Genomic DNA, 23,709 nt, shown 5'->3' with positions numbered 1-23,709 from the left:
TAAAATGAAATAAGTAAATATATACACACATATTATAAATTAAAAACTAAAAGCAATGCACAAAGTTATAAAACTGGGTTTGTTTCATATTTTTTTTATATCTTTCTTTTCCTTTATCTCTTTTTTACAATGTTTCACAATGTGATAATTTAACCCACTACTTCAAAACTTATTTTTGAAAAAAAATTTCAAGTATTTTGGGCCTCAGATACAGCAATATCCTTAGTGGTCATATGACATTACTTTCTGGTTACACGTAGACACAGATATATGCACACTGAATCCATCCAATAACTAAACTGTGTGCAAGATAACCTGACAGTTTAACAAATCCTACCTAACCTGTACTTAAGTTAATGAACTTAATTTCTCCCAAGCTTTCTGACAAAATTCACTTTTAATTTGCCATTACTTTTAAAAATTTTATGTATTTTTCCCTAAGCCACCTGAAATATATATCTGAGCAGAGATAACTGAAATCCAAATTACCCGAAGTAAATGTTATTCTACCTAGGAATACTTACTGATATCTTTTTTATTTGTTTTAAAATAAACATATGAACATTTAAAAATAATCAGTCTATATCTTTACTATTATTGCCACGTGCATATGCTAATTGGTGCACCCTATAAACCTACAGGAAATATGAATGGAACAGTGTACCTACAAATCATTTATCATAATGAAACAACTCAGAATCTCAAGTTAAAAAAAATTTAGGAAATATGAATGGAATAGTATACCCGAAAATCATTTATCATAATGAAACTACTCAGAATCTCAAACAGTTAAGAAAAATTCTTGTCGCTGAAACTAAGAAATGTCATAACATCTACTTCAGTAAGAACAGAGCTACATCATTTCTTACCGATACAATTGCAGTGACATTTGCTGGCTCTCCTATCCTTTCGATGACAAGACGAATAACTGTTGTACTTGTTTCATTAACTACAAATGTTGTCTGTCCGGCAAACCTTATTTCTGTTTCTCCAAACACATAAGGGATGAATAAAGCTGAGAGGAGATTTACTAATAAAGATGCAGAGGGCATCCCTATTAGGAAAAAAAGAAAAAAGCTTTGTTCACAAAACATACCTAATATATTTTCATTAGACCATGTTGCTACAGATATAAACAGTGAAGAGCTAGACGCTAAGGAACTAAGACATAAATACATCAAATATTAAACCATCCAACTTAAATATGGGATCAGAGAAATAAGTTTAAAATCACAATCTCTTCTATGATTATTTTTTACAATTCATAACTACTTTTTTTCTTTAACCTTATAACAAGATGATAGTTATCAGTAGTCTTAAACTTATTTATCAAATTAGGGTTTTTAAATTTTTTGACCCTCTAATTTATCCTAAGAAAAACATAAATCAGTACTTTGGAAATGGAATTAAAGCCCATCTTCTCCCCAAAATGAAACTGTAAAATACAAGCCAACACTAAAAAATTATCAAGGCGATTAATGATCTTAATAGGGCCTCTTCATCTATTTATTTATCACAAAACTATGAGAGAACTCTTAAAACTGGGATATAAAAGCAGCTGAAGCTGAAACTTTATTAATAAATTGATTTCTTGGTTGTGTCTACTTTTTCCTGACTTGAAAATGCTTTTCCTGACTTGAAAATGCTTTTTAAAATTTTTTAGTTATTGCAAGGAAATGCTAATGATTTCAACATAAATTTCCAGGACCTAAATTTCTCCCATTCTACTACCTAAAATACTAACATCGTTTCTTAGAAAATGTCTATGTTGCTTTAAAAGTAAATTTGGCAAAGTGTGTATTTCCTTCTTTTCCATAACTGTACTGTTTTCTTCTTACTAGAATGTGTGTGTTTATGACGCATCAATAGTGTTCCTACTTGCAGCCCTGTGTGATTCAAGTGCTTTCAAAAGCACAACAGTGCAGTGGCCTCTTGAAAGCAATGTTGTTTTGTAATGTAGATGTACCTCTAAAAATGTGAACAATTGATCTCACGGATCATTAAGATTCCAATGGATTATGTGAGCAGTCACACGAACATAACAAGTTCATGTGTTTTAAAGGAGAGTTGCATTATGCACTCAGTGAGCCAAAATGCTTCCTATTACTCTTTACCTTGGTCAAGAAGTAATAAAATTTTCATGTATGTGGTACTGCCACATGGCTACACGTGGCTTTGTATTTAAAACCACCAAATACATGAGATCTTGATATATTTTACTTTAAATTCAATTTTCTCTATCAAGTATATTCAAACAATGCAATCTGAGATTGCTTAATGACGTCTCACATAGTTAAAACTGCAAAATCCACAGGCAGGGATGCAGAGGTCAGACGGAGTCCAGGAAAGAGACATGGGCCAACAGGACCAGAGATTCTGGAAGACTAAAACATTTTCTACACCTGTGCCTTCTCTCTAAGAATCTTTCACCTGCCATGGGGATAAAGGGACTTGCAAGAAGAAATAAAACTTCTCTCTTCCCTGACTTCTAAGGCAGTAATGTTAGCCCAAAGAAAGGAAATGAAAAGAATGAGAGAAAGGGAAGGAAAAAGGCAAAGCCTGAGTGAGGTAGGAGATTAGGAGCAATTCTGGGCCACCAAAGACAACTAAGATTTTCTGTGGAATTCTAAAGCCAGAATGATTTCACACCTCACTTATGACAAATAGTGGGAAAGAAATGAACTAGGAATGAGAAAGAGAATACAGAATGGAGGGGTGATGAGGCAGCGATGCGTAAGAAAAAGATCAACTGTGGTCTACTGTGATTTCGAAAGAAAAAAAACTCCTTGAACGTGAGATGTGATAGAATTTTGAGCTGACAGAAGAGGACACCTGAAGTTCTGAGTGAGAAAGACTGTAAGTGAATTACAGCACGACAAGGGGGAATCATGAACAGCTGGAGATGTAACTTCTCAAAATTTGCCCTCCATAAGAAACAAGTCAAATGTTTGTTAAAATGCTAACTCACAGACTCAAAAATTCTGATCCGGTGAATTTGATTGAGGCCCAGGAATCTACATCTAACAGGCAGCCCTTTCACTCTAAAGTAACTGATCCTTAACATACATTTTGACATACACTGAACTAGAGTGTGAGGAGCATATTTTGAAATGGATGTACAACAGGCCACATTTGGAGCTATGAGTTAATTACTGAATTTTTCAATGCAATATGCTTGAACTTACTATAGAATTCCCCACATATATTTCTGTGTTTGTTACTATATTATATTCTAGGATTCCATATATCCTGAAGAAAAACTGCAATTACCTATAGAAAGAAACCAGAAAAGCTAATGCTTGTGTAGTGTTGTTGTAGATACTTTATACATTATAACACGTTTAATCTTCACAACCTGTCTGTGAAGAAGGTACTAGTAGCATTAATCCCACTGATAGCTAAGGAAACTAAAGCACAGACCAACACACGCACTGATATTTAGTTAAGAGGACAAGGGGGATTTGAACCCAGCAGTCTACTTGCAGACTCTCTACCCAAAAACCATACTATATTGCCTCTTATATTCTATTCTTGCAAATCACATGTCACCATCTTGAAAAATTTAGTAGACTGCTTATGCTATATATTTTTACACATTCAAATATTTTTAAACTCATGCACCAAAACTACCAAAAAGCTGTGTAAGTATCCTAAAAGCTGGCACATTATTATTCTAATAAACACTATATTTACTTAACAGAAACTGCAGTTCTCTTGACTACTTTAAATATTTAACAGCATCTTTTAACGTCAGGACCAATGAGTTCAAATGGTGCATTCTTGCAGTTTCCCAGGCAATTAGAGCTCCAAGATCTTGTGGTTAAGTCAGTAAATTCATTTTAAATCGGTGCACATCAGTGAGTTTTGAGATTATGTGAAATGAACAAACAAGCATGATTGGAAATGCCTCAAATTCTGTGACATCATTGATAATTGAATCTCCCCTGCTTTCATCTTTTCAACCTGTAAGAAAAGTTGCTGAGGCAAAGTTGGCATTCAATAGAAATTTAAAGATGAAGAAAAAGCTTTAGAAGTGAAGTTCCCATTAGAAGACAGGCATAATTACACAAATGCTGAAGTTTCTTTTTTAGGGTAACTAGGTATATTCTCCTCTATCATGCTAAAAATCCAGTCTTTGGAACTCCCTATATTAAACTCAGAAGATTAGCATTGGTGACTGACACAACACGTAAGTCTTACATCTATTTCAGGTCTTTCTTTCTCTTACTGGATTTAAGAAAAGTCTTACATGACCCATCAGACTACCTATTCTAAACTTCTTTATAAAATGAATTTCAAACAACATGTGTTTAAAGATGTGCTGAACTCATATTCTGTCATAACTGTAAAAAAAGAACTTTAGCATTATGAAGGCATTCCTCTGCTCTGCAGTGGCATGATATTCCAATATTCAGATCCTCTTTTCTAACTATCATCCATGTTCTCCTCTTACCTTGCTCAGTGTGATTCAAAGGAAATCAAAGCTGTTCCTGCCAAAGATCTCTTATCTCTCAACATATTTCTTATCGTGTTAACACAATATGAGATTTATGTTACTTTCTTGCTTATTTCCTGATTTTACTATGAAATTTTGATAGTCCTGATCACACACAGGCACAAAGTCTTTAGTTTTTAGTAATCACTTTCAGCCTATCCAACAAGTCATCTAATTCCACAAAAAAAATTTTGAAATTAAAGTCAGGATTATATTAGAATAGTTGCTACAATGCAAATTGTTTGCTTTCAGAAGAGCAGATTAAAATTTGGTATAACATTTGTATACTGAGCACCTACTATACATTGTGCAACAAACACCCTGAACTAATCACTGAGGATATGAAGATCCACAAGATATGGTCCTTGGCTCCACGATAATCACAGCAATGGGCCAAAGTCAACAAAACAATTCTGAGAATCCTGCTTAAGCATAAGGATGCAGATTCCCCTTACTGCTGGATTCGGGATCATTTTGATTGGGGCCAGTTTCCTCTGAAGCCTGGAAAGGAAACCAACACAGCCAAAGACAGAGCCAAGAGCCAAGTCTTGACAATCAAGCTTAGCTTCCTGAATCCAGCTTTACCCTGGCCTTTTCCAAAACTGGGCAATAAATTACATTTTTTGTGACAGCCAGCTTAGGCTGGATTTTTCTGTCGCTTTGCAACATCAATATTTATCCATTAATCTCCAATCTGTGACACTATGAATCCACATCAGGATGTACCAAGTGGAAGATCCCTTCTCCTCTGCTCCGACATTCAACAGTCTTAGTCTTTCTAATCTTCTGTGAAAGGATACAACACTAGCTATCTTTCCTGTTCCCATGTAATTATTACCACCATCTACGATAGCTTTCCTTCCACTTTATTTAATTTTTTAATGTTTGTTTATTTTTGAGAGCGAGAGACAGAGTGTGAGAAGGGGAGGGACACAGAGAGAGGGAGACACAGAATCCGAAGCAGGCTGCAGGTTCTAAGCCTGATGCGGGGCTCGAACTCAAACCAGAGGATCATGACCTGAGTCGGACGCTTAACCGACTGAGCCACCCAGGCGCCCGCCCCTTCCACTTTAAAACTGACAATGACTAGTAAGGAAATTTAGGACAGGCAGACAAACCAAAGAGGTCTTGACAATAATAGCAGGACAGAAGACAACAATGACTCTGTTCTAAAAAGTTAATGCATTCTGACTGTCACAAGGAACCCCAATATTATGCTTCTTTAAATTTGCCTGGCATTAATTTTTTTCTCTGCTTTTTTCCTGAATGTCTAACTGTCCTTTCTCTTTGGAAAACCTACTGGTATTCACTAACTTTATTCTCCATTTGGGTCACTTAGCACACAATGTATTAAATGTCATATATTATTATATTATATTATTATAATTATATGATATTATAATATAATAATATATTATATAATAATATGATATATTATATTATAATATCATATAATTATAATAATATAATAATATATTATATAATATATTATATATAATATATTACATAATACATAATATATTCTATAATATAATATATAATATTATATATAATTTAATTATATTATTATATTATATAATTATAATAATATATTATATGTTACTATTATGTCATTTATAAAATTAAATGTCATATATACTCCAACACAGTATGTCATACTAACCACAGAATTCTAAATCCTGTTTACCTAGGATATGACCTTCCTCCTATCTCACCTCTTATTAATGGGTACCTTAGGAAAGGTAACAAATAGAGTATATTTTGAGGAAATGGGAATAGCCTTCTATTTTAAGTTTCAATAAGTCTGTAGAAATAGAATAGGATAAAGAATAAAATAAAGTACACAAATAAGAATCAGGACTCAACAGATGACAATATAAAGAAAAACATATTAAAAATAGATTTTGCTGATTTTGCAGTAATCAACTTTCTAACAAAACCTTCAGTCAATTTAAAAGTTAACTTTGCTGGGGGCGCCTGGGTGGCTCAGTCAGTTAAGCACCGACTTCAGCACCGACTTCAGCGCCGACTTGCAGTTCATGGGTCTGAGAGCCCTGCATCGGGCTCTGTGCTGACAGCTCAGAGCCTAGAGCCTGCTTCAGATTCTGTGTCTCCTTCACTTCCTGCCCTTCCCCTGCTTATGCTCTGACTCTCTGTCTCTCCCTCTCTCTCTCTCTCTTAAAAAATGAATAAACATTAAAAATTTAAAAAAAAATAAAAGTTAATTTTGTCTTTTTAAGTTTCAGAATAAACAAGGGTACAACCTCTACGAGTGATTGGACAAAGTAAGATGACAAACATTATCAGTGTGGAATTGAAAGGATGCATTGACCTTTTGTTTCAGCTGCTGCCTTGTCTGGGCTGTAGCAAACATCTTCCCACGGTGTGACCACCAGGTAACTGATACTGAAAATATGATCCTAATGGCGAAAGGTTTTCTAGAATAGAATTACTTCAATTCTATTACATTTACTAATGGGCATTCTAAAGCTATAGAGTTTCTCCTATGGAACAAGAGAAGTTTCATCACTCATATCATAAATTATTCAGCCTCTAAGAATTCTTAATCTGTGTTATTTATATTTGGGTGAGTACTACAAAAAAATGTTTTCCTTCCTCCATACCAAAACAGAATTTAAATTTGCAACTTTCAATAAAAAGTAAGCTGATGTTACACATAGAGGAAATGTCAGATATTTTTAAGTGAAAAGGGGAGTAGTCTCTTAAAGTTATTTATATAAAGTTTATTAGCTTTATTTATTCAAGATTTTTATTTTATTCATCTTTAAATAACATATATATCCTGGCACAATATTAAGAAGGGACAAAAAAGGTAAATAATGAGAAGTAAGTCTCCCTCACACCAGCCCCCACCAGCCATATGCTTCTGCTATCCAGTCAATAACAATGATCAACTTTGTCTCTTCACAAGAAAGAATCTATGTGTATAGTAAGATGTATGTCTGCAGGAGAAAATTCCTGTGACAGATTGTTTTCTTCTGCATACAGACTACAGGAATCAGCACATTTTCTCAAGATGGTGGTTAACAGAGAGATAGATACTAGGGTTTGATGTAGACATTCATAATGCACACATATAATTGCCTCAACTACATGCCATCACAATTGCAGATCTCATCAATTAAATGATTGTGTCCACTGACTTTCATGATACCCACTGATTCACCCTCTAGGATGAAGACACATAAATCTGGCAACTTGTACTTTCCTAGACAAAACATTGTCAAGTCTTTATTCATCAGGACTTCTTCACCTCTACGTGTGAAACACAAGAATCATCCAGGGATCCCTTTGATTTTTTCCCCTTTGATCTGTTTGCTGATTCCATGTTTTCTTCTTTCTTGGTTTACTTGGTTTATTCTCTTGTTTTGATGGAGAGCACCCTCCAGTAACTTCCTAAGAAAGGCTGCGTAGAAATAAACCTTTTAAATCTTGTATGTTAGAAATTATTGTGTATTAATCTTCCACTTAACAATACTTCTATTGGGTACAGAATTTCTGGTGAAAACAATTTTCATTATTTTCAAAGCCTTGTTCCATTATTTTCAAACTTCCAATATTGCTGTTAAGAAATCAAAAATCATTTTGATTATGAAGTATTGTACATGTTTATTTGCACTGTCTTGCCTCTGGAAGCTTCTTCTCCTTGTCCACAGTGTTATGAAAATTTCAAAGGATTTTTCTTGGAATGGGTTTATTTTTGTTCATTTGTCTGAGTACTCAGTCAGTCCCCCTTCAGTCTAACACTCATCCTTCAAATCTGGACATTTTTCTTATATTACAATGATTTCTCCTCCTTCCATTTTCACTGTTCTTTCACCCTAAAAACTCCTATTTTTTTCTTGGTATTCTGGGATTAACCCTTTCATTTTCTTATCCTTTATTCTAATTTCCAAATCTTTGATTTTTTTTCCCTGAGAATTTAATTCATCATTAAATTTCAATTCTACTAAAAATTTTTTTTATTTATACTATTGTGCTTTCAATTTCCAAGAATTTAATGGTATCCTGTTCTTTTTCCATTAATCAAATACCTGCTTTTATCTCTCAGAAAGTATTAATTTTTTAAAACCTTTCTGTTCTCTTAATGGTCTCTGATACCTCTAAGTTGCTTTGTTACTTAATCCCTGAGATCTATCTTCTACATAAAAAATTTCTTCATACCTCTGGTAATTCTTGGTTATCTGTATATGCTTAAAAGTAAGAGACTAAAATAATGATTGAATGCTCTGAATATCTGGGTCTGTTTATCTGCCCCATGATTAACAATCAGAGAACAAAATGAAAATTCAAAGTTTTGAGCATATGTGGGAGAGTGTAGCTTGTTAACTTGGGTGAATTTGAGTAAACTTTTTATTAGAAATTTTCAATTTTGGTACCTTCAGAAAAGACTAAGGGTTGATCAGGTTCCTCAAAGAAAAATCTTCCATTCTACTCTTCAGAAGATACAGATATAACTACGAAGATTTCAGGAACCAAGGGCAGGAAAAGGACTAGAGTCTCAGCAATCAGTAATCATATGGTCATTTAATTTCCTGTATCTTTAGGGATCTTCATCCTTCATACATGCCTCAGATCCCCAATCAAGAAACCATGTTTAATCGTTTCTGGAGGGTAAACAGTAAAGCTGCAAAGAGGTGGAGGTGGGGAGGAGGGGTTAGGAACAGTATAGAATGGATGATAATTCTAGGAATCTGACTACTCCTGGAACAGCTTTCACCCTATCTAGTTGTTTACCCAGCCCCACCCCCATAGTTTTAGAGGTACATGTTGCTACCACTTCCTATACTTTGAGAATTCTGTGCAAACTGGCTATTTCTTGGCCTGCTAGCTTATAGAGTTAAGCTGCTGTGGGTCTGCTAAGCCAATTACTACTCATCCATCTGCCTTTTGGCTCAAAAACCACATTGGTATTGTCTCCTATCCTCTTCTACCTTTGTGGGTTTATATAATTTTTTTAAAGCCCTCTACTGTGAAGTTTTAGGTGGTTTGGGAAGACCCAATATTAAAGTGTATATCTAAAGTTTTTATTTTCTTAAATATTCAATTATCACTTTAAATCCTGTCGTGGCTCTAAAAAAACATTTTGGCATCTCCCATTAACTGCTTCCAACGGTTTATTTTCATCGCCTTCATATTTTCAATGAATTTTTTTTTTTTTTTTTTTTTTTTTTTTTTTTTTTTTTTTTGCTTTCACTCTTCCACCTACTTTTGTATCAGTCACACATTAGGAGCCAAAATGCCTGGGATCTAGTCCCAAACTGGGTGATGCGTTCATTTCTTTTTTTTTTTTTTTTTTTGTATGTTTAAAGTTTTCCATGATAAAAAAAGCTTTTGCAAGAAAAATCTTTAAAAACTCTTAAGTGTACTCAAAATAAAGTGCAAACTCCTTACCATGGAGTGCAAGACCCAGTATAAACAGACCGTATCTATTCTATCAAGTGCCACTCTCCCCCTCACTCACAGCCACATTGGGGTTCCAGATCCTTGGATGAGTCAAGCCCTTTCTCACTTCTGGCCACAGCTGGTTACTCCCCACGCCTAAAACTCTCCTCCCTCCCACCTTTCACATGATCCTTTCTCATCCTTTATGTTTTTGCTTAAATGCCATCTTCTCAGAATCATCTTTCTATTTTCTGTATGTAAAGAAATTTGTCCTCTGATATCCTTCTCTCAGCTTTTTGCTTATTTCATTGCACTTAATCACAATTTGCATTTATTCCACCTCTACCCTTAGAAGAAACGCACTCAGGACAATGACCTCACCCATTTTGGATACCTTTCGCATTTTCAGCACCAAACATGGATAGAGAATTAAGGCTCAACGATATTGATCATTTTTAAGAAAAAGTATCCAAAATTTGGATACAAGGCAAAAAAAGCATGTGGCATGTAATTTCAGTATCATACAGACACACACCGATGCAAGATTTAAAGAAAAGTACTTTGTTCAACTCAACAATTCTTTACTATGATAAAAGGTTTCAGACTTTGTGAATTTAAATGCAAATCTGGAAATTTTCATGCAGTAAACATGCAAATAATTTTTGTCCAGTGAAAGAGATAATCCAGAGGCCATAGTTTTATTGCCCAGGAGGACAGTAACCAGTTTTATAACTAACCTAAAAATCTTATCCCAACATTCCTTTATTAATTTTCTTATAGTTAGCTCCTCAAAAGCTCTTTGAACCAGCATTAACACTTTCTTCGTTTCCTCACTAATGAGTTGAATAAAATCGTTGACATGTGCTCATCTTATACTTTTATGAGAGTAATATTTACCAGCTTGTGCAAAGTGTAATTCAACACAATCTCTCTCTTTTTTCTTTTTTCATTCTTTTTCTTATTTTCTTTTCCAAAAGAATAACCATTATAGAACAAATCACCCTGGCACATGCATAGGACTCTGGTTCCACAACAACCATTTCAGTAAACAATTGTACAACTTGAACCAGAATTTCCTGGAAAAGTAACATATTACTAAACTTACTAAATGAGGTAGGTAAATGCTTGACAGAAGACATAAAATCTTTTAAATAATGTATGTGGACTTCTGATTTCTGATTCCCAAAATAGTTAAGCTTAACATTTTCCATGAGACCATACAGTCCCATTTGCATGAGTCATCAACTAGATCACAAAAGCCATTCAAGCTGCTCATATGTGAATTACAAATGCTCACCAAAAAAACAGGAAGAACAGTAGGCAGAAGCTTCAACTCTAGGATATGTGGGGCTCTAGAAGGTTATAGGTTTCAAATGGGTTGTCTCTATCCCACTTTGCCAAAGCACAAAGTGAAAAATTCACTACACAAAATACTTTGAGGCAAATTCAGAAGCAATAAAGTCAGTCAGGATGTGTTCACACAGATTCCACGCCTGAGTGTGTTAAAGGTAACTCTGTCAAGGAGAAGACACGCTTGCCTTTTTGCTCCTTTGAAATGTAAGGATCATGTGTCCAAATGAAGATTTCATGAACTACCATTAGATGGCACCCCTCCATCTTCAAAAATATGCTCTCTAATGATGAAAAAAAGTCCTAAGAATTTAAAGATAGATTTTTGCCACTTAAAACTCTTTGTAAAAATGAAATTTGCAATTCCTCATAAAAACCAAAAGCAAAAGTCACAAAACAATTTTACCGAAATTAAGACCTCACTGAAAACAGCTATAATTCATTTGTACTGAGATTCAGTATTACCTTAAAAAAAAAATTCTCTCAGCCACTTTCTGTGAGTTTCTTTCTATTCTGTACCTATTTCTTGAATATCATTTGCATTCATTGGAGAATCCAGATGCTGTCATTTCTAAAAAAAAAAAAAAATTATATGTACTCATGGCAGGTAAGGAAAAGAACAAAGTACAGAGTTTCATGTTTCATGCTGAAACCCAGAGGTTTCACGCAGAGAGGTCTAGAGACGTGTTTTTTGGCCAAACTGTGTTTACAAAATAATACTAAAAAAGTTTTTCCAAGATTTAAAATTTAAGGATGTCACATTTTTAAAAAATGGGTTTTTAGATTATTTTGAAAAAACTGAGTTCACATTTCTACATGACATCAGCTGTCTGGAGCTGAGCAGCCAACTGCTAATTAGAAAGAGAATTTGAACTCCAGTACCATGCCAATGTCTCCTCTAAGTGGGACCAAATAGAAAAGTAAAATATTTCTTATATTCATGTCATTCAAAGGCAGAAAAATACATGTATACATGTCCAGACATACATATGCACACATACACACCTTGCAGGTTGCCCCCTAGAGAGTCCCAGGAATTTGATTTTAGAGGACAAAGGGAAAGCATTCCAGGCAGTACCTACTTGGGGATCCTACAATATTTGCTCTGAATCCTCTAGTTAAACACTGCCAGTGCCCCTGGGGATGCTGAGCCCCCAGTCACCTCTAGTCTCTGTCTTCTTCCATCTTTGCCATCAATGGACAAGTTAATCCACCTCTCTGGGCCCTGAGATCCCTCAACTGTTAAAGGGGGGAAAAAAGAAGAGCTAAAGCACTGGGGTATTTGTGAAGCACAGAAAAATTCATTCCAGTACACCATGAAGTACCAGATTCCAGGCTCTGGACCTTCAATGTCCACATGGCCAAGAGACCAAAGGAAATAGGATTGGGCATCTTAGACTGTCCTGTGTGAGGCTCTCCTCCCACCCATCCACTATCACAATAACAACATTAGAATGAAAGAAGGATGTCTGAGGTAAGATGGAAACATCCAGAACCTAGGAAAGTTTGAAAAGCACAATGAAAACCGCAATGGCACTTCAAGGTCTGAGGGGAAATGAATTACAATAATGTATTTGAAGAACAAAATGGTGGGATTCCTGATGTTCCTGGAATACTTGCAAAACTCAAACCAGGGGCACCTGCGTGGCTCAGTTGGTTAGGCATCCAGGCATCCAACTCTTGGTTTTAGCTCAGGTCATGATCTCACAGTCATGAGACTGAGCCCTTCATCAGGCTCCATACTGGGTGTGGAACCTGCTTAAGATTCTTTCTCTTCCTCTCCCTTTGCCCCTTCCTCATTCACTCCCACTCTCTCTCAAAAACAAAAACAAAAACAAAAAACAAACCTCAAACCAGAGTATCAGCTACCTCTACACACTGTACCTGGCATGGAAAGCACAGGTAGAAGAGAGAGCTGGGAACTTAGGAAACGCCTACCTACCTGGTTCCACCTATCACCCCAGAGAGGGAGAACAATACTTTTCAGAGTTAGAAAAACAAGTTTGTATTCTATCTGTAATAACTTGAGGTTCCTCCTGAATAACAAAAGGGTATAAAACACAAAAGACAGACTACTGGGCCTAAAGGTGTTGAGGTCAAAACTACCGTCACAACAGTACTGTAGCAGAGGATCACCACACTTAAACACCACAAACGTTTATTTATTTTTTCAATGAAATACACTTGATATATTGTACTCATTTCAGGTATACAACATAGCGATTCAACAATTACATACGTTACAAAATGCTATGATAAGCATAGTCTATCTGTCACCACCACAAGTTACCACAATATTATTGACTATATTCCTCATGCCATACTTTTACATCTCATGACTTAAATTTTGTAACTGAAGTTTGTACCTCTTTATCCCCCTCACCTATTTTGCCTATCTCACCATCCTTCTCCCCTCTGACAACCACTAGTTTGTTCTCTATGAGTCTGTTTTTCTTTGCTCATGTTTTTCAAATCCATTATCTAAGTAAATCATATGGCATTTGTCTTTCTCTGACTTATCTAACTTAGCATAATACCCTCTAGGTCACACAGTCCTGAACACCAAGACTTCATTCTTTTTCACGGCTAAGTATTTATATTGCATATATATACCACATCTTCTTTATCCATTGGTCTAATGATGGATCCTTGGGTTGCTTCCATACCTTGGCTACTGTAAATGATGCTGCAATAAACATAGGGTGTTTATTTTTCTATTTCTCTATTTTTCTAGTGTTTTTGTTTTCCTTGGGTAAATACCCATTAGTTGAATTACTAGAGTATATGGTACTTTGTTTTAGTTTTTTGAGGACCCTCCATACTGTTTTCAACAGTGGCTGCACTTACATTCCCACAAACAGTGCATAAGGGTTCCCTTTTCTCCAAATCCTCACCAACACTTGTTATTTCCTGTCTTTTTGATGCTAGCCATTTGGCATTTTTTCATACATCTGTTGCCTGGCCATGTATGTGTCCTCCTTGGAAAAATGTCTAGTCAGGTATTCTGCCCATTTTTTCATCAGATAAGTTGTTTCTTTGAAGTGCTGAGTTGTAGGAGTTCTTTGTATAATTTTGTATATTAATCCCTTATCAGTTATTATCATTTGCAAATATCTTCTCCCATTCAGTAGGTTGCCTTTTTGTTTTATTGATGGCTTCCTTCACCATGCAAAAGCTTTTCAGCTTGATGTAGTCAGTCTCAATTGTTTATTTTTGCTTTTGTTGCCCTTACCTGAAGAGACAGATCCAGAAAAACACTGTTAAGACTGATGTTCAGATTACTCCCTATGTTTTCTTTTAGGAGTTTTATGGTTCTAGGTCTTACATTTAGGTCTTTAATCCATTTTGAATTTATTTTTGTGTATACTGCAAGCAAGTGGTCTATTTTCATTCTTTTGCATGTAGCTATCCAATTTTCCCAAAACCGCTTATTGAAGATACTGTCTTCTCCCCATTGTATATTCTTGTCTTCTTTGACAGATTGACTATAGAAGCGTGGATTTATTTCTGGGCTCTCTATTCTACTCTATTGATCTACATGTCTATTTCTGTGTTAGTACCATAGTATTTTGATTACTACAGCTTTACAGCATATCTTAAAATCTAGTATTTTAGGCTTTGTTTCTCCAGCTTTGTTCTTTCTCAAGATTGCTTTGGCTATTCAGAGTCTTTTGTAGTTTAATACAAATTTTAGGATTTTTTTTTCTCTAATCCTGTGAAAAATACTATTGGCATTTTGATAGGGATTACATTGAACATGTAGATAGCTTTGGGTAGTATGGACATTATTAATTTTTCTAATCCATTAGCATGGTATATCTTTCTATTTATTTGTGCCATCTTTGACTTATTTTATCAATGTTTTTAATTTTCAGAGTATAGGTCATTAACCTCTTTGGTTAAATTTATTTCTAGCTATTTTATTCTTTCTGATGCAACTGTAAGTGAGATTGTTTTTTTTTTTTAATTTCTCTTTCTGGTATTTCATTAGTAGCGTATGGAAACACAACATTTCTGTATATTGATTTTGAATCCCACAATTTTGCGAAATTAACTTATTAGTTCTAAAAGATTTTTTGGTGGAGTCTTTAAGGTTTTCTATATACAGTATCATATCAACTACAAATAGTAAGTTTTACCTCTTTATTACCAATTTGGGGGCCTTTTGTATCTTCTTCTTGTCTGACTGCTATGGCTACAATTTCTAGTAATATGTTGAATAAAAGCGGTGACCGCAGGCATCCTTGTCTTCTTCCCGATCTCACCAGAAAAGCTTTCAGCTTTCCATTATTGAATACAATGTTATCTGTGGGCTTATCATATACAGCCTTTGAGGTATGTTCCCTCTATACCCACTTTGTTGACAGCTTTTTACCATGAATAAATGTTGGATTTGGTCAAATCCTTTTCGTGAATCTATTGAAACAATCATATAATTTTTTATCTTTCATTTTGTTAATGTGTTAACGTGGTTTCATTTGTTAATATCACGTTAATTAATTTACGGACATTGAACCATCCTTGCATCCATACACTAAATCGCAGCTGGTGGTGAATGAACATTTTAATGTATCACTGAATTTGGTTTCCTAATATTTTGTTGAAGACTTTTGCATCTATGTTCATCAGGAATATTGGTCTGTAATTATCTTTTTTTGTAGGTCTTTGTTGGCCCTTGGTATCATGGTAATGCTGGTCTCAAAGAATGAATTTGGAAGTATTCCTTTCTCTGATATTTTTGGAAATAACTTGAAAACAATAGGTATTAACTCTTTTTTAAATGTCTGGTAGAATTCATCTGTGAATCCTATACTTTTGTTTTTTGGGGGGCTTTCTGAATAGTGATTCAATTTTGTTACTAGTTATTAGTCTGTTCAGATATTCTATTTCATCAGGATTCAGTCTGGGAAGATATTCTTTTTTAAATGTTTGTTTATTTGTGTGTGTGTAAGAGAGAGACAGAGAAGAGACAGGGTACAAGCACACAAGCAGGGGAGGGACAAAGAAAGAGAGAGAGGGAATCCCCAGCAGGTTCCATGCTGTCAGCGCAGAGCCCAATGTGGGGCTTGATCTCACAAACCAAGAGATCATGATCTGAGCCGAAATCAAGAGTCAGATGCTTAACTGACTGAGCCACCCAAGCCCCCTCCAGAAGATATGATCTTTATTTATTCATTTCTTCTAGGTTGTCTAATTTGTTGCCATATTATTTTATTGTAATAGATTCATAATTTTTTGTATTTCTGTAGTGTCACATATAACTTCCCCTCTTTCTTTTCTAAGTTTATTTATTTGAGTCTTCTCTCTTATTTTCTTGGTTAGTTTGGCTAAAGGCTTATCAATTTTGCTTATCTTTTCAAAGAACCAGCTCTTAGTCTCATTATCTTCTCTATTGTTTTTCAATCTCTATTTTATTTCCACTCTGACCTTTATCATTCCCTTCTTTGTACTAACTTTGGGATTTGTTCTTTTTCTAGATCTTTTAAGTGTTCACAAACCTTTTAACAACCCAGCTTGTGCAGAGCCACCACTATGGTTTTATAACATGATTTCTTTTTCTCAAAAATTTTTTTTGATGTTTATTCTTGACAGACACAGAAAGAGACAGAGCATGAGCAGGGGGAGGGCAGAGAGAGAGAGAGACACAGATTCTGAAGCAGGCTCCAGGCTCTGACCTACTGGCACAGAACGTGACGCGGGCTCAAACCCACAAACTGCAAGATCATGACCTAACTGAAGTCAGCTGCTTAACCAACTGAGCCACCCAGGCGCCCCTTATGATTTTTTTTTTATTTTTTATTATATTTTATTAATCCTTTTAGAGAGAAACAGAAAGCAATCTGGGGAGGGTCAGAAAGAGGGGGAAACAGAATCTGAAGCAGGCTCCAGGCTCTGAGCTGTTCAACACAGGGCTTGAACTCACAAACTGCAAGATCATGACCTGAGCCAAAGTCACACGCTTAACTGACTGAGCCGCCAGATGCCCTATATCATGATTTTTTAATAAATATTTATTATTTTCACAATAAAATGAGAAAACCACAAAATATAGTTTGACTAAAGTCAATACTTTGTTTAGGTACCTAACGTCCTTTTTCTGTTCCAGGATCTCATCCAGGATATGTTCCATTTAGTTGTCATGTTTTCTTAGGCTCCTCTTGGCTGTGACAGTTTCTCAGACTATTTCCTTTTTGTTTTTTAATGTTTATTTATTTTTGAGAGAGGGGGGACAGATGATTCAAAGAGGGCTCTGTGCCAACAGCAGAGGGCCCAATGTAGGTCTCAAACTCTTGAACTGTGAGATCATGACCTGAGCCAAAGTTGGACACTTAACTGACTGTGCCACTCAAGCGTCCCTCACAAACTTTTCTTATTTTTGATAACCTTGATACAGTTTTGAAGAGTACTAGCAGGTGTTTTGCAGAATGTTCCTCAACTGAGACTTGTCTGGTGATTTGTCTCATAATTAGACTGGGATTATGGGTTTGGCAGGAAGACCACAGAGGTAGATTGACATTCTCATTACATGATATAAAGGTATGTACTATCAACATGACTTATCACTCCTAGCTGAGATAGTGTTTGTCAGGGTTCTCCCCTGCAATGTTACTTTCCTCTCTCCACCCTTTCTATAATATACTTTTTAGAAGGAAGTTACTATGTGCAGCCTACTCAACCCTTTTTAAAATAACTGTATTGCTTTCTTTTAAAGGAAACAAGCTCAACTTCCTTCCATCCATCATCTACTTATTAAAAACTGTACCAACACCAAAACATTATGTACATTTTGTAATGTAAATCTATATGACATAGCAGTGGAACCTAATCAAAATATATAGGGACTATGTATGGCAGTCTGATAGAATTAATGGAATACAGAGTCACTATACCATGAATTTATGAAAAGTGCTGCCAAATGGTTATCAATTTCAGATTATGCTCCTCAATTTCTCTGAAGTCATATCTACCTAAACTCACTCTGTCTTCTGTTAATAAAACTCTTGATTATATTATCCCAAGTTGTAGTAATGCTTATGTGCCCTTATTTCCCAAGGTTCTAGCCACCTCCAACAGACACGTGATTTCTACCATATTTTTTGCAACCAGTTACTTCAAGCAATTGTAACATCTCCAGCAATATCACTTGCAAGCCATTTTCTAGCCTCATAGGGCCTACACTGTCACCAGAATTCAGACTAATGGACCGGTTGGTTAATGCCAATCTTCATGCTAAAGAAAATACATCAGGGCCTATCAGCTGTGTCCTTAGAGTACTCTGCTGTTTACTAGCTGGGCAACTTTAGGTAGTCATTTAACTTTGTGAGTTTACTTCCTCATCTGTAAAATGAAGTAGTAAGACTACTGATTTTGGCTATTTTGGCCTTGGATTTATTTACCAAGTCCACAAATTTCCAGCTTTCTAATTCACCACTTTCTTCTTTAATCTTTAGCAATTTCTCTATCCTGATTGGTTTATTAAAATATTTTCTTAAGATTCATAAATTGATACTACCCAAAGCAATCTACATATTCAACATGATCCCTATCAAAGTAACACCAGCCTTCTTCACAGAGCTATAACAAATAATCCTAAAATTTGCATGGAACCAGAAAAGACCCCGAATACCCAAAGCAACCTTGAAAAAGAAAACCAAAGCAGGAGTCATCACAATCCCAGACTTCAAACTATACTACAAAGCTGTAATCATCAAGACAGTATGGTACTGGCAGAAGAACAGACACTCAGATCCATGGAACAGAATCGAGAACCCAGAAATGGACCCACAAACGTACGGGCAACTAATCTTTGACAAAGCAGGAAAGAATAAACAATGGAATAAAGACAGTCTCTTCACCAAGTGGTGCTGGGAAAGCTGGACAGTGACATGCAGAAGAATGAACCTGGACTACTTTCTTACACCATACACAAAAATAAACTCAAAGTGGATGAAAGACCTCAATGTAAGACAGGAAGCCATCAAAATCTTCAAGGAGAAAGCAGGCAAAAACCTCTTTGATCTTGGCCACAGCAATTTCTTACTCAACACGTCTCTGGAGGCAAGGGAAACAAAAGCAAAAATGAACTACTGGGACCTCATCAAAATAAAAAGCTTCTGCACAGTGAAGGAAACAATCAGCAAAACTAAAAGGCAACCGACAGAATGGGAGAAGATATTTGCAAATGACATATCAGATAAAGGGTTAATATCCAAAATCTACAAAGAACTTATCAAACTCAACACCCAAAAAACAAATAATCCAGTGAAATGGGCAAAAGACATGAATAGACATTTCTCCAAAGAAGACATCCAGATGGCCAACCGACACATGAAAAAATGCTCAACATCACTTGTCATCAGGCAAATACAAATCAAAACCACAATGAGATACCACCTTATACCTGTCAGAATGGCTAACATTAGCAACTCAGGCAACAACAGATGTTGGTGAGGATGAGGAGAAAGAGGATCTCTTTTGCATTGTTGGTGGGAGTGCAAGCTGGTGCAGCCACTCTGGAAAACAGTATGGAGGTTCCTGAAAAAACTAAAAATAGAACTACCATACGACCCAGCAACTGCACTACTAGGCATTTATCCACGGGATACAGGTGTGCTGTTTCGAAGGAACACATGCACCCCCATGTTTATAGCAGCACTAGCAACAATAGCCAAAGTATGGAAAGAGCCCAAATGTCCATCGATGGATGAATGGATAAAGAAAATGTGGTGTGTGTACATATATATATAATGGAGTATTACTCAGCAATCAAAAAGAATGAAATCTTGCCATTTGCAACTACATGGATGGAACTGGAGGGTATTATGCTACGTGAAATTAGTCAGAGAAAGACAAAAATCATATGACTTCACTCATATGAGGACTTTAAGAGACAAAACAGATGAACGTAAGAGAGGGGAAACAAAAATAATATAAAAACAGGGAGGGGGACAAAACAAAGGAGACTCATAAATATGGAGAACAAACAGGGTTGCTGGAGGGGTTGTGGGAGGGGGGATGGGCTAAATGGGTAAGGGGCAGTAGGGAATCTACTGAAATCATTGCTTCACTATATATTAACTAATTTGGATGTCAATTTTAAAAAATAAAAAATAAAGTTAAATCAAAAAAAAGATTCATAAATTGAAAATTAATTTAGTTTTCATTATTCCTTCCCTAAAGCTATGGTTTTGCTCCAAGTGCAGCTTTGACTGTATCTCACAGGTTTTGATAAGCTGAGTTTGTGCTGTTGTAGTCTAAAAAGTTTATTACTGCAGATATTAGTTTCTTATAATGCAACTATTACTTAGAAGAGTTGAGGTTTCTCTCATTTCCAAGTAGAAGAGTAGTTTTTTATTATTTATTTTTGTTTAAACAAAAAGTAAACTTTAATTTTGCTCTTAACATTCTGTTTTCTGGTGATTACTTTCACTTATTAACTCTGACACAAAACAGAATTGTTTGTTTAACAATGATACATGAAAAAAAAATTTTGTTCTTTGGTCTTGCTGAATTTTGTTAAGGTAGTTTCTTTAAAGTAACCACACTGGCTAAATATATGATATTCAGATGAATTAGGTAAAGTGCTAGACAATCACTTGTGATCCAGCTAAGTAATTCCTCCTCCATATTTGCAAAATACTTATGTGTCATACAATCTACTGTCACTGCAGGGAGCCATTTTCCTTTTATTTTTTAATACTTATTTATTTTTGAGAGACAGAGAGAGACAGAGCATGAGTAGGGTAGCAGCAGAGACAGAGGGAGACCCAGAATCCAAAGCAGGCTCCAGGTTCTGAGCTGCCTGACACAAGGCTCAAACCCACAAACCATGAGATCATGACCTGAGCTAAAGTCAGATGCTTAACCAACTGAGCCACCCAGGTACTCCTAAGGAGCCACTTTCCTAATTTAAACAACAAACTTTTTATTGATTTTTATTTAAGTAATCTTTACCCTAATGTGGCATCCAAACTCATAACCCCAAGATTAAGAGTTGCATACTCTTCTGACTGAGCCCTCCAGGCACCCCTAAACAAAATACTTTTTAGATATTCAATCCTTTCACTGGACAATTTTCAAATTTTCCACAGGGCCTCAAAAACTGTACAAAATTCTAATATTAATAAAAGCCTTAATTTGAAGCCAAAATATCTGAACACCCTTTACTTTTTCCCCAACTTCTTTTTTTTTAATTCGTATTCATTTTCCTTTTTTTTTTAAGTTTATTTATTTATTTTGAGAGAAAGAGAAAGAGAAATCATGCTAAAGTAGGGTACAGACAGAGAAAGGAGAGACAGAATCCCAAGCAGGCTCCATGCTGTCAGTGCAGAGCCAGATGAGGGGCTCGATCCTACAAACCACAAGATAATGACCTGAGAGGGGCGCCTGGGTGGCGCAGTCGGTTAAGCGTCCGACTTCAGCCAGGTCACGATCTCGCGGTCTGTGAGTTCGAGCCCCGCGTCAGGCTCTGGGCTGATGGCTCGGAGCCTGGAGCCTGTTTCTGATTCTGTGTCTCCCTCTCTCTCTCTGCCCCTCCCCCGTTCATGCTCTGTCTCTCTCTGTCCCAAAAATAAATAAACGTTGAAAAAAAAAAATTAAAAAAAAAAAAAAAAAGATAATGACCTGAGCTGAAATTAAGAGTTGAAGGTTTAATCAACAGAGCCACCTAGGCACTCCTACCCCAACTTCTATAGTACTCACGGCTTTGAAACCTATAAAACCTAAGCTTGAATTACAAACATTTCCATCCAAGGAAGTTTGAAACCAATGACCTTACAATATTATTTCTCTACCTGTCTCATAAACATTGAACTTGTGAGAAATAGATTTACTGTCATTTCAGTATACCACAATGCTTGTCAATATACTTGTATCCCTAAGGAAAATCACTGAGATTGAGTTTCCCTTGCTGTCCAGTTACATAAGTAGTTTACAAATAAAAATTGTAAGATAAAGCCTAAAATCCACTTTTGATAAACCTCTATAATGCTTGGTACAATTACAGAAGTACCTCTACCCAGCAGGTCAAAATTTCCAAATGCTAAAACACTCCACTGACTCAATTAAACCCTGGTAAACACGCTTTGAAAGTGCCACTAACTCCAGAGCAAACATTTCAGGCTGGTTTTTTGTTGTTTTTTTACTGATAAAAAAGTTAATAACATCTATCAGAATACTCAAAAATTCTATGGCAAAGTTTGAAATCTTTCTGGTTAAGGAAAGCATAGGAGTTTATCAGTAACAGATCACTGGAATGGGTCTGAGCTGTATAAAACATTTTACAAGATGTTGTGGTTTTTCATTTTATTTTTTTCTGATTTTTCATTTTAAATATTTGGTAGGTTTCACTTAAATTCATCTTTATAGAAAAGCAAATGCCTAATAATATATTGGCTGTAGTCTCTCTTATTTTTTTGTTTTATAACTATTATCTGTACTTTTCTCATAACATCTACTCTGATTTCTCTTGTTTTTTTTGTTTGGTTTGTTTTGTTTTAATTTCTTACTTTAAATGTCCACTCTTTCAGGTGTTTCATGGTCATCATTTACTGCCTACACATATTACAAAGTTAAATGTTTTTCTTCTTTTCTTCCTCTTAAAAGATAGTGTTTATTTTTGTTGTTTTAAATCTAGTCCAAACTCTGTTTTAGTACTATGCTGAGTGATGACAGGGTTAAATTTGATTAAAATTTTCTTATAGCTGTGATGTAATGAAAAATATTAATTCCTTGGAATCATCAGTCTGTAACAAGTATGAACTAGTCCACAACACTTATGGTTCAAATAGCTCACCAGGACATTATTTCTCCAAATTAAATTAAATTCTACTCAAAACACCTTGCATCACGCTGGAAGGAAATCCAGCTTTACCTCTTGGAGGTCCCTTATTGCATGCTCTAAGAATTCCAGTGCCATATGCATTCCTAAAGGAGGTATGGTATCTCCCAGACAACAGTGATCCAGCTGCCACGGAGCCTCAGCACCCAGTGCCCTGTCTGAACCCGGTCCTCCTCCATCTGCCTAGGCCTGCTGGTGTCTGTGGCCCTCACGCCACACTGACCTCAGCTCCTGGCATACGTCAGCACTATCTTTCAGATGAGGGCCACACAACTACCTAAACCACTCTTTAGTGCGGTCGTCAGACCACACTGTTCCTAATCAGCTCACTCCAGCTATAGAGTTTAGCGTAAAGCCCTTCAAGAGCTTAGTCTTTTCGTTCATGCACACAAGTTTTAAAGAGCTTAAAGTAAACCCATGTGTGGCATGTGGACCCTACTGACAGTCTTAACTGTGGCTGTAACTAACAGTCATTCAACATTCGGCAACATTCAAAAAGTACTCGCTGAGTGTCTACAATGTGCCCACTGTCTAAGGCCTGGACATGCAGCAGTAAACATGACCAAAATCAAGACATTAAAATAGAATTTCATCTTGAATAAGTTTTTTTCCCCTAGGT

At 35.8% G+C, this 23,709-nt stretch overlaps 1 protein-coding gene across 9 annotated transcripts in view; it reads right to left on the bottom strand.

Moving 5' to 3' along the window:
- ADGRV1 (adhesion G protein-coupled receptor V1) overlaps window positions 1-23,709 on the bottom strand; it is a 591,098-nt gene that overhangs the window by 521,101 nt on the left and 46,288 nt on the right. For all 9 annotated transcript variants that reach the window (XM_045033568.1, XM_045033570.1, XM_045033575.1 and 6 more), the window contains one exon: window positions 870-1,054. In XM_045033568.1, coding sequence (XP_044889503.1) covers window positions 870-1,052 — 183 coding nt within the window. In that variant the 5' untranslated portion in view covers window positions 1,053-1,054. The remainder of the gene's footprint in view (window positions 1-869; window positions 1,055-23,709) is intronic.

The sequence above is a fragment of the Felis catus genome, chromosome A1, assembly GCF_018350175.1.
Source record: "Felis catus isolate Fca126 chromosome A1, F.catus_Fca126_mat1.0, whole genome shotgun sequence".
Taxonomy (NCBI): domain Eukaryota; kingdom Metazoa; phylum Chordata; class Mammalia; order Carnivora; family Felidae; genus Felis; species Felis catus.
The sequence above is the reverse complement of the archived record's forward strand: the minus strand, read 5'-3'. Positions and strand labels throughout refer to the sequence as shown.